Consider the following 15,397-nt stretch of genomic DNA (forward strand, 5'->3'; position numbering starts at 1 on the left):
GGGCAGCTCTGAGCAAACCTTACCAGCAGGATACCATGCGAATCTGGTTTGCAGCAAGCGTGATCCAAAGCCATTGAAGTCAGTGGGATGGCTCAAATGTCAGGTCAGTAACTTGAGGCAAATACCCCAATGTTGCTCTTTTTTTTTTTTCATTTCCCACATGAACAGTGAGATGTAGATGAAGTGCAAGGCAACCCAGCCCTGCCTTCTGCCCTCTTTGTCTGTCTTCTGAGGGTGAGAGTCCTGGGACTGACAAGATGGTTTACAAATCACCCTGTGCCTTTGTGTGTAGGTAGCTACATCTTGTGTTCCTTAACTAGGATTTTTTTTTTAGCTTAAATGAGATTCTTAGCATCTCTCTATAGGTTTGATGCTGGGGTTTGTAGTTGCAGACCCCCTGTTAAATCTGGCAGGTGTTTGCCTGTACGTAAGTTTAAAGGTGGTTTTATTTTATTTAATTTCATATATATATCTTTAACTTCAGCCACTTAGTTTTAGTTGGGACAGTCAGGAGGCACCAGGCATGTGTAAATTTGTTTCGATAATCAAGAAGTTGAAGTAACGACATAAATATGAACAAGGCTTTTGATCTAGAGGTCTGAAAATGTTTGCTTGAATTTTAAGATGCTTTACACTATTAGCAGGCTCCCTTGCAGTCCTTGAGAAAAGTTAGGTGCCCAGCTGGAAAAGACTGCAAGCCATGTTCTGCTGATAGCAACACATGACTGACATAGAGTTGGAGCAGTGGGTCATCTGTGCAGGCCCAGTCTTGTCTCTGCCAGGTTGGTGGGACGTCTTCCATTGACGCAGAGTACAGGATTGGGCTCTGTTTAAAAGGCTTAGAAACTGTATTGATGTACTGTGTTCAGGCTTCCTCTTTGCTTTGGAAAAAAAGGACTGAATTAAGTTGGGCTGTAAATGCAGCAAAAATGAATGTATGTATTGTTTGTGGAAAATAATGGGAAGGTGGAGTATTATGTAGGTGTTGTCAGGATATGGTCTACTTTCTGTCTTGTTTAACTTTCACTGGCAGAAAAAGGATTTAAGATGGTAAACAGAAGAATGTAACAGGTTTCTCAAGACAAAACAAACAAAATCCCAATCAAACAAAAAAAGGAGAGAAAAGAGCTGTATATTCATATTCCAAAGGTTGCAAATCAGTTCCTGAAAACTATTATGCATGTGGTAATAGGAAAATAAGTTAGCTGAAAATCCATTACAAACAGGAATATAAAGCTATACATCTTCAGTGGTGTCTCAGATAACGTATGCTATTTATAAGTGCAGAGGTCTTGTATAAGGAATGCTTAAGCATTGCAAATAAAGTGAGTACCATACTTGTTATCTAATAGATTTTGTAGCCTCTAGTATAGTTGGAGTCTATTTTTAAAGCTGATTATGAGCATTGTGCTTCATATCTGTTAGTGTTTCCAGAGTGTGTACTTTATACGTGCAGTTGCTCCAAATGCAGGAAAATAACAAACTTGGGATCAAGAGTGCCCAATTTAAACTGCTGTACCCACCCAAAACAAAACTTTGGTTACAACAAGCACTGTTTTTGAAGGCAGGCACAATCCTACAGATGTATTTCCTCTTGCTTTGCTCTTAAGGTGGGCAGACAGTAGTGTTCAAATGTGTATGCAAGGAGGTGCAGATAAACATGCGCTAATGAGCCTGGCAATTGGTCTATTGCATCATTTCAAGGAACAAAAGTCTCAGAACCTTAGACCTCTTAAACCTGAGGGAAATTGCTTTCTTACTTAGGTATCTATTCTATTAAGAGTCTAAGTAGTCAATCTTTTTTACATTCGCTTTCTCTCATTTTTCCCCCCCCCACAGCCCCACCCCCCTTCCTTCTGGCTCACAGCAACCTAAAATGCTACTTTTCTGGGAAAGACTGATATTCTGACTTCAGTTTTGTAATTTAATGATGGAGAGTTTCCTTAGTAAACCAAATTTAGAGTACTAGAATGCTTATCTTATATCCAGACCTTGAACATAAAAGGCATTTTATACCAGCAATTGTTCATTTAATGAGCAATTGCAGAGTGCAGGATGGTTAAGGGATTGAGCTATATGCACCATTATTGCAAGAAGTATTCCGAAATACCAGAAATAGGACGTAAGCTCTGATCAGGGGGACTGTGAGCACAATTACCTTCTTTTCAAATCCTTCTGTGACACTGCGGGAGGAAAAAGGACTTTGAAACTTGAAAGGAAAGAGCTTGCTTTCAACCTCAAAAGCTAGGAGGAAAGGGCTCTGAAATTTGCTCAGTATTCCCAATTCACCATTAGCCTGTTTCTTCCTTTAGCCTCAAGGCATTCTCCGCTTTTTGAAAAGATGTTAAGAAATTCAGTCACAATAGAGAGCCTAGTTTTGAACATGTTTCACTCGGTCCATTGAGGTCTGGTCTTCAGCCTTTGTGTGGGGTGAATTGAGCTGAGCAGCAAGCTGGTTGGGGAGAGGTGAATGAGCAGTCTCTGTGCAGTCACAAATTCTGGCAAAGAAAAGATTACCCTTTCCTTTATTTTACAATATGCATTCCTGTACAATCCTGCTAGTGGCAATATGCAGAGCCGAGCTTGTGCTTAGGTCAATATGGAGCACTTGGTTTATAGCAGCTCTTGTTAAGTTTGTCTTGTAATTGAAGCTGCTGTTGACCTTGCGTGGAGACCATTTGTAAAACCGTTTATTTAGCATAAACTGAAATAATAAACCCTCCTTCTCTTAGGCCGATTGTGATAGGGTGACATTAGTTTGATTTAATGATTAGCCGCCTGACCCCTCAACTAGAGAGAGCTGCTTGAATGGGGAGAGTTCACTAGGAAGCACACAGGAAGAATACTAATGAGCTTGTTAAATTTAGCATGGCACCAACCACTTTTAATTCCTCTAATGGGAGAAGCACTGCCTCTGAGAGTGAGGGAGGGAGATGGGGAGAGGAGGGAAGAGAGGGAGAGAGAGAGGAAAGGAGAGGGAGGAATGCCCACATCCCGGTAGCCAGAGAATTTTGGTCGAGAGAAGAGTTTGGAAGGAGCGACAGCAAAGGTCTCTTGGACTGAGCTGTAAGTACCTTGTCTCTTCTCCTACCGAGCCAGAGTGTCAGGAGATCGCTCGTAAGACAGTAATGCTCTCTGCAAGTTGTGTGCAGAAATATGGCTGTGAAACTTAATATATAAACTGATTTAACTTGGCTGGTGTTGTCTTGTTTTAGTGGGTTTTACTCAGGAGTGTGTTGAGAGAGTGATTTTCAGTGCTGTGTATCAATAAATGTGAACTTTTTTTTCATTGCTGACTTCAGAAATTTTAAAGTAAAAAAACTTCCACTTTGCCTTGGTCTACAATTAAAAAGCAAAAAGAAGTTCAACAGGGAAAGAAAGTTTAATGGATTTTTGCATTAGGTTTTGGGTTGTCCTGATTTTTATTTTCTGTGTAAATTAGCTGAGCAATTAAGAGTATGTTTGTTCAGTCATGCTGTCCAGTGTTAGTTTTTTGAAAAAGCTTGTTGATTAAATGAGGTGCTCTTTGGTGCTCTGCGCTTCGAATAAAAACCTGCTTCTGAATAGGATAGCAGGACTGAATTGGGTATTTCTGAGAGGATGGAAGACCCTTGGATTAATGTGATTGTTCCAGGTTGGACGTTTGTAACACGTGCCTCTGGCTACTGGTTTGTTAAGACAGACCAGGGTACACATGAAAAAAGAAAAGCTTATGCAGGTTGCTCTTGGGGCCTGATTACTTTTTTTCCCTTTTCTTTTTCTTCTTATTTAACCCCTCTTACATCCTCAAAAGGTGGGATGAGCTATGCTGGAGTCAGTGGGTTTCCACCAGTGGGAAGCAGGTGGAGATGAGGGGGGATAAGCCCCTTTAGCTTTGGTATTTATTTCTCTGCAAGACTTTTAAAAATGGAATGTTCCTTTTGACCCTAAAACCAGCCACTTCTAAAACGTGAGCAGAGCAGTAAGAGTTGTCATGTATTTGGCTGTAAACCCCTTTGGCAGATGCAGCTGGAGAAGTGGGCTGTTTGCTTACATTTTTGCTACAGAGTCCCACTTGTTGCCATGGCGGACGGTGTGTTTCTGTCAATAATTTGGCCTGGCTCGGCTTGCCTGCACTTACTCTTAAAACTTTATTGAGCGATTCAGCTGAAACAGAGCAAGATTAGGCAGCTTTTGCCTTTTGGCACGCTGGAGTGGCTCTCCTGCCATTGTGAGAGTCGGCAGCTTTACAGCGAGAAGAGTTTCCCGCTCGGCGCCTGAGCAGCTCCTGCGAGCTGCTCGCCTGTTCCTGTCCTGCAGCCTGGCTGCTGTCAAGTTTCTCATCTGCCCCTTATCAAAAGCATCTCAGGGGTGCAGAGCATGAAGTAAACACTTAGCGGGATGTTGGGCTGTTAGGTATGCGTTATTATTGCAAAAATGCTGTCATGTTACCGTGAAAAAAAACAACCACAAACAGACCCCAAACAAAACAACAAAACTTCTGAGGGAATTTTTAAGTGGCAAATAAGGTGCAGAAACGTTTGACTTCGAACAGCAAACAGCAGTAATTTCGTAATGGGGAGAGAGACGATTCGATGCAGGAGGAAAAATACTGCATTTTTGTTTTCTTTTTTCCTTTTCGAACTGAAAAAGAGGAAAGCTTATTAAAACAAAACATTTTTCCTTTCGTTTCAAAGTTACTGAAAGTAATCCACTGAAAGTGGGTTTTGAATTTCATTCAGCAATTTGGAAAATCAGCTTGTTCCATAGCAGTCACTAGTACCTTGATTCATGACACATGCATGTTTTGAGAAGAAAAGAATAAAAGTGGAGCCTGCAGACAGATGTCAGCTTTTTGTTGTATCCTGGGATGGCAGTTTTAACAAATATTATCTTTATATGGAGAAATAAAAGAACTAAAATCCCATCTGATCCTTGAATTGATTGTACAGCCCCACAAATCACTCCAGCTTGCTTCTTTCTGAACTGTGGTAGCACAGGTTAGCTTGCTCTGCTTAAGGGTCTGTCAGGATTTCAAACAGAGTGTAATCCCCTATTTTTACAAGAGTTTACATCTCATCAGTGGAAGTTCACTCTTGGTTGAAATTTAACGTAAAGGACTACGGCTAGAGAGCAACAGGATGGAAAATATGAGTTAGGAGTGACTTATTTTTTATTTTTTAGTTATACGAGCAGCTTTCTAAAAAACTCATATAAGTTTTAAAGTTTTAGACTCCCTTTTGCAGTTCTCTAACTAAAGCCAGCTTTGGTGTAAAAAGCTGAAACCCTAAACCCTGCTAATACAGAGCAGGGACCATAGCCTGTGCATATTAATAAAAAGTAGAAAAGGGCAAAGGGCTTAAACTGCAGTGTGGTTGTCCATTTTCATTAACTCTTTCTTCTCAGACCCATTTCTGGAAATTCTCTGTATGGAGAATTACTGCTGGCTGTGAAAAGAATTCAGTCCCTGGAAGATGCTGATAAGTCAGCACACCCCAGTTGCTGTTACACTTGGAGATAGAAAAATAATTAAGTGCTCAGTATGCTACACTGCTGGGTTTTCTTGTTGTTGCTACTTGGGAAGAGAGGGGGCAGGGAGAAGCCTAGTGAGCACTGCATTCAAAGCAGTGGTGTTGCTATTTTATGCATATGTTGGCCAGTATTCAGGTCTGTGTAACTATACATATGGAACCTGTTTCTAATCTAATTCTCATGAAGGCAAATAGGTTGAGTTATGCTGTTGTCACAGGCTTGGTGAAAGTAATCTCCTTGTGAATGGCTTACTGGTGCTTCTGCTGTGCGAATGAGTACACCAGGGCAAGCAGCAAGTGAAAATTCAGCCCTGACCTCCAATCTCTGACAACTGAAGTGCAATCTTGGCACTGTGGTCAATGGTTCCTCCTCACATGTGGGTTGTAGACGAAGTCTACCTTGGTTTTATTTCCTAGGGGTGTTTTAATTTCCTTTCTAGTTACCTTTTTTGTGCCTGGGGTTTAATAATACAAGGTTTTTCATGCAGTTACAGAACTGCTGAGCAAATTTTTGAAGCTAAGCATACTTGTCAATACTTCTTCAAGACATATTGGTGTTCAGGGTGGTAGATTGAGCAAGGCTGTACCTGGAGCATGGGTGTGGGCAAGGATTACAACTAGCAATTGCACTCATTTATAGAAAAGCCTCCATATTTTAGAGCAATAATGCAAGTTTAGGAGAGTGTTTACAGTAGAGACTTGTGTAGCTAACAGAACCCCTCCACCACATGGCACGTGTAAAATGTACCCAGGAATGTGCATCTGGCTTTTGAAAGAAAGAACTGATTGGTCTGGTTTTGGAAGGGTGCACATAGGCTTGGTTTAAAACCCAGTCCTGGGGCTGCCTGCAAGGGAGGCTGCTGGAGCCATTGTCAGGAGGCTCCTTACCCTTACCCACCAAAAGTGGTACCCCAGGCCTAGAGACTTAATTCAGACTAGGGCTTGGCTTTGATCCTTCCAACTTTTTTCTTTTTTCCCTTTTTGTCATTAAGAATTTGTGGGTTTGAATGTGTGGATATGGGGAAAAAGGAGGAGGGAGCACGCTTCACCACCCTCCCCACAAGTCCTTGTGGTGACAGTGTTAGAGCAGGTGGCCTCACTTGTGCCTGCCTCATGCTGCTCCTGCTGTATCTTGAGCAGTTTTACCCATTTCATTGTTGCCCACCTTCCTTCAGATTGCCAGTGACCTCCCTGCAAGGCTCTAGCCTCTCACACAAGGAAACATCCATGGAGTGGAGCTGAGCTGGGGAGCAGCAGTGGGTGGCTAGGTTTGATTTAGGCCCAGCCTGTGTGGTTCATCTTCTCCTCTCTGTGACAATTTGGGTTTTTTTATCTTACTGTCAGATGGCCCAAACTCCTAGTCTCCTTGTCCCAGAGGGAAGAAAACAGCAAGCCTGTGTCTGTTCTCCCAGGATTGATAGCTCCACTGGTGATGATGATCTACTGCTCAGCAGCTGCCTGCTCAGAAGGGATGGGCTTCCCCAGACCATCTCTCATAGCCATACCTGCACCTCCTGTCACAAACTTAGACCCAGAGGAGGGCGCGGGGGGAGAGAACTTTTCTTTTATTGTATTTGCTATAAAGGGTCTAAAAGTGTCTGTCTCCCTCTTTCTTCTCCCTGTTTTCTTTTTTTTTTTTTTTTTTTTTTCCTGCCTTTTTTTTTTTTTTTGCAGAGGATGAAAGTCCTGGGCAGACCTATCACAGAGAGAGAAGGAACGCGATCACAATGCAGCCGCAGGGTGGGCAAGGCCTCGGCAAGATCAGTGAAGAGCCTTCCACATCGAGCGAGGAAAGGGCCTCATTAATCAAGAAAGAGATCCATGGATCTATATCGCACCTTCCCGAACCTTCCGTACCTTACCGTGGGACGCTCTTTACCATGGACCCTCGGAACGGTTACATGGACCCGCATTACCGTGAGTATTGGTTGCTGCTTCGTTTGGGGAGGCAAAGTTGGAAGGCTGTCAAATTTAATGCGGTTTTATTGTTGCCTTGGATCGTCCCCAGGGAGAAGTGCTTTGTCTGGGGAGGGGGGTTAAGTAGTACAAGCCTTCCTCTTAAGTTAAAAACCAGGGGGCAGTTGCATTGCAGCTCAAAATGATCACAGGCCTCTGCGAAGCAACTTCCACGGGACATCTCATCTGTTGCTAATCCTCCTCAGCCATCCAGGGCTGCGTTTGCTCCACCTCCGTAATACATGAAGAAAAAAAGCGCCTCATTAAAGAAAGCAAAGAAGGAAAATGAAACAGGCCTTAAAATCCATCTTTGAAACAGTGTTAAGGTTTGCTTACCAAGATGAGGAGAGATCATGCCTTCTACAATGGGAATTTGGAGTGGGTAAGGTTCAGAAGGTTTAGTGCTAAGTTTTTTTGGTTTTTGCTTAGTTTTGGAGGATTTTTAGGATTTGGAGTGGGTCAGGTTCGGAAGGCTTAGTGCTGAGTTTTTGGGGTTTTTGCTTAGTTTTGGAGGATTTTAGGGAATGGTTTTGCAGTTTTCTCCCCCAGCTCAGTTCCCTGAAGTTGTAGGGGGAAAAAAGGCAAATGGTTTCAACTTCTGAATTCCTGCTCAGGCATTAATAAAAAAGTAAGAAATTAAATGACACTTGAACACAGATGTGGAATGGATTTCTCCACAGGCAAAATGTGAGGGAGTTAAGCAATTTTTTTCATCTGCTTCTAGTTTACAAAAAAGGAAAGAGAAAAAAATCATTTAGTCGTGTAGTAATGAAGTACATCTTGAGGTGTCAAAGCTTGTGCCTTTTGATTATAGATTTATCACCCAGTCAGGATACAGATTTGCCATTTAACCTTCCCGTCTCCAGTTCCAGATGATAGGCTTAAGACCCACAAAGAGGGGCCAGTCTGCACTGGTTTGTTTTTTTTTTTCCACATCATTCAGAAATTTTAGTGTTTTAAGGCAAAAGGTCATTAGCCAGATGACTGATTAGTGAGGACAGATGATTAGTGCATGTTTTTTTGCTAAAGAAAGTGCCAGGGATAAAAGCTAATTTTATCCCTTCATTAGTTGGGCTAGCAGCAAAGGGGAATGTTCACTCATCAGGGTGCAGATCAAAGTATGTCTTGCACAACCTTAAGTCTCACCAGCCTCCTTTTATTAAAAAAAAAAAAAAAGTATAAAAAATTCTGATTGTTAATAAGGGTGGAGGTATTATCAGAAAACGAGCACATGTTGTCTTTACAGTTTAGATCTGTATGCAGTGGAAAAGTTTGCAATTAAGCTCTTGAGCTTTCTTCCAGTGTAGGCAGTTGGTTTCTGTACACACTCCTCCTTCCCTCTTGCACAGCCCTCCCTCAAGCCCTCTGAGGGAATTCCTCATCTGGAGGATGTGCTGCAGCACACCAGCAGCAGACTTGTCTGGGGTGAATGTGCAAAAAGCTGCTCACGTGGGTAGAAGTACTAACTTGTAGCTTGGAGACAGCATCGTACTCTATGACTTGGTAATGTAACTCCCAAATCTCACTTAAAAAAAATAAAATACTGAGGAAGCAAAATAGCTTCTCTGTTTTTGAGGCTGTACAGCTGGGGAGGGATGAAGTTTGTGACAAAAAAATCCCCTCAAACCAACAACAAACAAACCAATTCTGATTTGCCATTTTGACCATCTGACCAGCTGCTGGCTTACCCCTTAAATCTAGTTCAAAGTGCTATTGAAGAAAAACAGTGGATTGGTTAGAATGAGTCTGAGTGGTCTGCACTGAGTTTGATTAGTTTTGTTTTATTTTATTGAATCTGCTTTTTGAAGAGAGTTTTCAAGACATAATGAAACTGCTATGTCTGTATTGTGACCAGTAACGTTACCTCTTTAGGATGTGTCAGCTCCTAGAAAAACATTGATGTAGGAATTTGAGAGAACAACAGAAGTTACCCATTATGTAACAGTAGATAACCAGGAGATGAATTAATTCTAAATGAGCAACATGATATTAAAGCAGAAGTCTGACAACATCAGATGGACAGACCTGCTTTACCACTGCTGTAGCAAGCTGTACATTTGTATTCACTGAATTATAAAATCCCTCAAGCTATTAATGTCACATAAAGAGCCTTTATGCTTTTATTTACCTTTAATAGATGTGATACAGAAAGACAACTAAAGAGACAAATGTCTAGTTAGATTTATAGGAAAGCAAACAGGCTTATTGAAATTTTCATAGGAGTTGTATAATTTATATATGTAAGACATGTCTTCATCAAAGACATGTGGTGACTGTGTTCAGGCTGACACTTCTAGTGGTCCTTATGAAGAAGGCTGAATAATGTAACCCCAATCCCACTGTAGCTGGTGAATAACCAGCAAGACTATAATTCCTTTCCTTAGTTGCTTGCCAGTTTTGCTGGGCATATGGATAGAAAATAATGTTTTATTCAACATAGTACAGTATGTAAACACTCACAGTAATTCCTTAGTTTCCCTGTGGCTAGAAAATACACACTCTTCAAGATGCCTAATTTGTGCTTCTATTTATACCCACTTTGTATTTGAAAGTGTGGGCTGGCTTCCCGTAACACAGGAAAAGGGAGAATAATTTTTTTGAAGAGGGACATCTGTGTATTTTTATGGCAAGAAAAGAAAAAGAGTACTTAAGTCATTTGTGTGTGGAACGCATGTTCCCTCCAGGAGCTGTAGTTGTAAGAAGCAACTTGAATGCTTTGCATTTCTGCATGTAAATATTCATGTCTCTGTGTGTGTGCAATGCAGATTTTTTTTGTTGTTACAATTTTTTTTCTTAATTAAAATTACTGATGTTGTAAAATTTGGAAATAATAGTTACCATGTAGGTAGAATAAATACCTCATTGAGGGGAAGTTTGCTCTCCTGCAGTGTGTGGGTGGGGATAATGGTTGTGTTTCAAGTGGATCAGCTTTTCAAACAGCTGGGATGAAACATGATGTGGAGCTGGTGGCCCTTCTGCACTGCAAGGCCTTGTGCTTAGCCCCACAGCCCTCTGTCCTCAGAAAAAAAGGAAAACATACAGGCCTGGAACAGAAATCTTTGTTTTCTGTTTTTTTTTTTTTTTTTTTTGTTATGGAGTTCTTAAACACTGTGTCTGCACTGCTTCCAATGTGTGTGTGGTTGTTTGATTTTTTTTTTCTTTAAACTTTAAAAAAAACTTTTCTTTTTAAAAGCTTTAGTGCAGATGACAAAAAAGCTTGAGTTTCCTTTCATGTGTTGTACCTCTTCTTTATGGAGGAGGGTTACTGAACTTAATCACGGTGTTTCTTAAATGGATTTAGAATCCTGTGTTTCTCAAACACTGATTGCAGTGGTATTTGGAGCCCCTTGTTAATGTAAATTATGTCTCCAAAGGTGGGGGTGAGGCAAGGGAGATGGGGATAGCAACTCTCCTTTGTTATTTTCTTCCCCAATTTTAATTCTCACACAGATTTATAGCAGTGCTAAGACTGCTTGTCTCACATGTCATTCCTTGTGGAAAAAAAGAACCATTCGTGATGTGAACACTTTGATTTAAAACTTACTGCTGGTATTCTTCCCTGCATTTCACAGCTCTAAAAGAATTGTTAGTTCCTAATTAGTAAAGCCTGAAGAATTATCTTAAGTAAGAAGCAGTGACAGCTCACTGGGCTCTGTTCTAAAAATTCATATACACAGGAATGGCCTGGGCAGGATTCTTTTTCTGGTACATCCCTTCATCTCAGAGAGTTTGCACTGGATATAGATGAAAGGAGGAACTATTTTTCCTTTTTTTTCCTTCCCCCCCCCCCCCTTACTGAGGATTTATTCTGCTGGTTTTGAAGCTTCTGTAGCTATCTGGAGAAATGGGAACTGCTTATTACACATTTCATAGGATTAACCCTCCAAAGGTATTGATTGCCTTTGGTTCCCACCAGTAGTGTCTGGACTTGTGCTTTGTAAGGATTGGGCCCTGCATAACTGCCCAGGTTAGATTACCCAGCATTAGTGTCATCTGAAAATCAATTTGCAATGTGAACAAAAGACCACAGGAAGGAAAATACAGTACTGGTTCACTAGGTGCACTATTTGTTTACTGCTGTTTAATTTTAGTGACAAGAATTCCCCTTCCCTCATCTCTGTAGAAAAGGAAAAAGGAGAAAAAAAATTTAAAAATGGGTTCTGTTTCTAAAATTGCCAAGTGGTAACTGGAGATGCCACCTTAAAGTGCATTAATTAGAAAGCAGTGACTTTTCATGGCAACACAGCTTGAAAAATGATGGTCAGCTATGTTCAGTGCATTGGAAGGTGAGAGCAGTTCAGGTCACCACCAGCAGATGAGTTAATGGAAAGGATTTCTCCATATGCTTTGTAGATGAGGGAGCTCGTGGACCCCTTATCCTATCCTTGGCACATTTTGGGACTCCAGAAGGACAATCAAGACACTTTTGGTTAGTCCCAAAGTGGGCACTTTTCTTAGCTCACATTTAGCTTTTTTTCACCAGGTGGCAGGAACCTGGGATAGCTTTTTATAGGGGGTTTCCCACCCGCCTTGTTGGAGAGCAGCAGGGGAGTGTCAGTGAGGAATGCTTGAAGAGATTTAGGCCTAGGATCTCTGAAAACATTTAGGGGTTCTTCAGTTTCAAAGTGAGTTTGGCCTTCTAAATACCTCTGAAAATCTGGGTCCTACTTTTTCAGCTCTTTCTGCTGCATTTTGCAAGGGAGGGGCTTAAATGCTCTAGAAACAAAGCTCTCCACTGACGGTGATTTATGAGGTGGTTTTCAAACATTGTCAGGAAGGGTAGTTGAGAAAAGTAAAATCTGAATGTTTTTAATAAAACTCAAAGGGAAAAAAAAGCCTCTACTACAAAAGTGAATGTCTTGATTACTGGTATCACCTGAGCAGCTGAAATATTGGTCTTTAGGAAAACAAGCATGATTGCAAAAATGTTTTTGAGCTAAAAATCAAAATTTTTATAGCATCTCTTAATAGCCTCCAACCAAAAACGTTGCAGTTCTCAATCAGATTAGAGGCAACTTTAGTTTGAAATTCTGGAAGGTGCTGCAGACCTCTTATGCTTAACAGCAGCTTATAAATGGAAATCACTTCTCCAAGATGCCTCCTAAACCTCTGTGGTCATGTTTGGAAGGTTTTGCTCACTACGAATAATTCTGCCCATTTCTTTGAGGTCCTTTTGTGGAATAAGCAGGGTCTCCTGACAGCCCTGGAGCTGCTGCCCCTGCATGGTCCTTTCATTGGGAAGTAACAATTGAATGCACAGATTTACAGCTAGAAGTGGCACATACAGACAACCCTTCTTCTACTGGAGTTTCCTTCTTCTCAGCATGAGGCAGAGGGCAGAAGAGACACTGACTGAAAGGCCTTGAAATGTAATGTGCTTAAGAACTTGAAAGGTGATCTTTCTGGAAGTTTTTTGCTTTGTTTCCTTTTTAAGTTTAGGTGAATAAATATCTTTTCTTTCTTCTCTCATCACTATCAGCAGTATCAATTTCTACTGGAAACTATGGGCAATGATATGGAAAGAGGTGAAGATGTGGGAATGGTCTGGAACAGGGTAGAATATGATATTTATGAGATCTCTTGTGGCCCTATAATTCTTTTGTACTTCAGAATTTTAAGTGTCTGAGAATCATGTTTTAATAAAAAAATATTCTAAAAATATTTTAAAAATAACTCTCTATGGGACCTAAGAGAATTTACCTTCCAGGCACTACTGGGTATAGAGCCTTCCGAGAGGCAGATCCCTTCTGTACATCTCTTCTTTTTTTAGGTGTTCAAGTACATGTAAGCTGTGGGGTGAGGTTTTTTGTGGGGTTTTTTGTGTTGTTTTTTTTGTTTTGTTTTTTTGTTTTGTGTTTGTTTTTATATTTAAGGAATAGGGAAGATAATGACAGAAGTCAGGTGCAAAATCAGTTATCTGACAGATTTGATTTGGTTTGTCAGCTAAAGCCTTTCTAGATGCTTTATGATATGTATTTTATTGTTTACTTCCTTCATGGACATAGAATATATTGCTGAGAGCTACAGAATCATAGTTAATAACTCTGGGGAAAAAAAAAGGCAGCAAAAACCCAAGAAATAATGTAACCCATCTCTTAGCCTCAAGGCAGATAACCTGTCCCTAAGTGAGGAGAGAATTAAAAGCTTCTTCAAAGTTGCCATGTCCCTTGATACCGTGGACTTTTCTTTCTTTAAGAGCCTTGTGACAAGATCTGTCGTGGGTTTTGATTGGTCTTGTGTCCCTACATGGTAATCTGTAGCATCAGCAGCTGGAAGTGGTTTGGGGGGGTGGAAATGAGAAGCCATGAAGAGCTGAGTTGAAAAGTTTTGATAAAAGTTTCCTCTTTCCTTCTAGAGATCTGCTAGCATGCAGGAGATACGGTACTTTGCATTACTCTGATCTCTGAAAACAATGCACCAAGACCCCCCTGCAGTCTCCCCTCAAACTCTGCAGCCAGACACAAAACTGTTGTGCTCATTACTGCCATTTCAACAGGCAAGATCAATAGTTTTCTCTTTTTATTAGTTGTCAGGGTGATCTTTGTCCTGTTGCTGAGTCTGTTTAGTGCAAAGGATTAGGCAAGTATGACAGGTATGTAGAGAACTGGTAGCCAAGGGAAGGTAAGAATCTTCTGTTGCAAATTTTGAAGCACCCCATAGTGCTTGAGGTTACTGTCTGTCAGAGCTTTTTGTACTTACTTTGCCCCGTGAGCGTTTCTCGGCTGAGGGGAAGCAGCTTTGGTTGGTTCTCTTGGACTGGTGGCCCTGCATTTAGTTAATGCAATAGAGGCACTTCAGTTCCCTAAGCAGAGGTCTTCAAAAGCCGTTTTAATGTCTGGGAGAATCCCAGCTGGTCTGGTCTGCCCAGCCACCCTGGGAAGACGCCTCCAGTTCATCCTGTGTCATATCTGTTAACTGTATATGAACACCTTGGACGCCTTAGGGGTCTAAGATGGTACTGTGTGCCTGTGCTTAGGCAGCTGAATCCACATCAGTGTTGTAATGGGACATTTAAATTGGTGTGTCCAAATGTAGACTATAAACATTTAAATTCATTTCTCTTTTTAATCCCTGTCTCTGCTGCCATTGTCCAGCTCTTGCAAAGCAACCTGGCAATAATCAGACTGCAAAGTAGGTGGTGGCTACAGGACGCTTCACTTTTATGGTTCCCAGCTGTTAATTTTGTTGCATCCTGAGTGCTTATCACTGAGATCTGGATGTACACTATCCTTCCTTGCTGTTGCCCATGGTGCTGAGGGGGAGCCCAAATGTGTGAGCACTGAAGGAGTGTGTTGTGTCCTAGAGGCTGGACAGTGGGGTGGTGGCAGTTTGGGGGCACCAGGGACCTGCTCTCCCTGAGGCATGGACTTGTCAGGGGAGGTTCTGAAAAGCAGTGTGGCTTCTGTTGACAAGATGCAGTTTCAAGATTATCCCATGGAAGTCTCTCAGCACCAGCTTTGGTCTCCTGTTGGAGACCAAAGGGTTGAATAGACCTTCACTTTTTTTTAAGATAGTTTAAATGCTTTAGTTGCTGAACTGTTTTCAGGATCACTGGCGGATACAGCTTTATTCCTATTGGTTGAGCTCAGTACTTAGGAGGAGAGCCTCTTAACCATAGCCTCTGCTTCCTTTTATTCACACCTAGCAACCCAATTAGCTTCCTTTTAGCCTGGCTCTTGGGTAGTTTACACAGTACTCTCTAACCTCTTATTAAAACACCTCTCAAATTACTTACAACTGGGACTCTTGAGCTTGCTCAGGGGGTCACATCTGAGTTTGAAGATCATGTCAGGAATGCTTCCCCCTTCAGTCAGTGTTGTGCAGGCTAAGTCTTTTTCATCATTACAGCTGATGCAGCAACCACCAGTGTACGAAAATAGTACTTTGCTAAGGATCAATGTATTAGTAGCTGTGTTAAAGAGTAAAGCTGC

At 41.4% G+C, this 15,397-nt stretch overlaps 1 protein-coding gene across 1 annotated transcript in view; it reads left to right on the top strand.

Annotated features, from left to right (window-relative positions):
- Positions 1 to 15,397, top strand: part of GLI3 (GLI family zinc finger 3) — a 208,151-nt gene that overhangs the window by 60,687 nt on the left and 132,067 nt on the right. Inside the window, exon 3 of the mRNA XM_008498278.2 lies at positions 7,185 to 7,427. Coding sequence (XP_008496500.2) covers positions 7,185 to 7,427 — 243 coding nt within the window. The remainder of the gene's footprint in view (positions 1 to 7,184; positions 7,428 to 15,397) is intronic.

Source organism: Calypte anna, chromosome 2 (genome assembly GCF_003957555.1).
Source record: "Calypte anna isolate BGI_N300 chromosome 2, bCalAnn1_v1.p, whole genome shotgun sequence".
Classification (NCBI taxonomy): domain Eukaryota; kingdom Metazoa; phylum Chordata; class Aves; order Apodiformes; family Trochilidae; genus Calypte; species Calypte anna.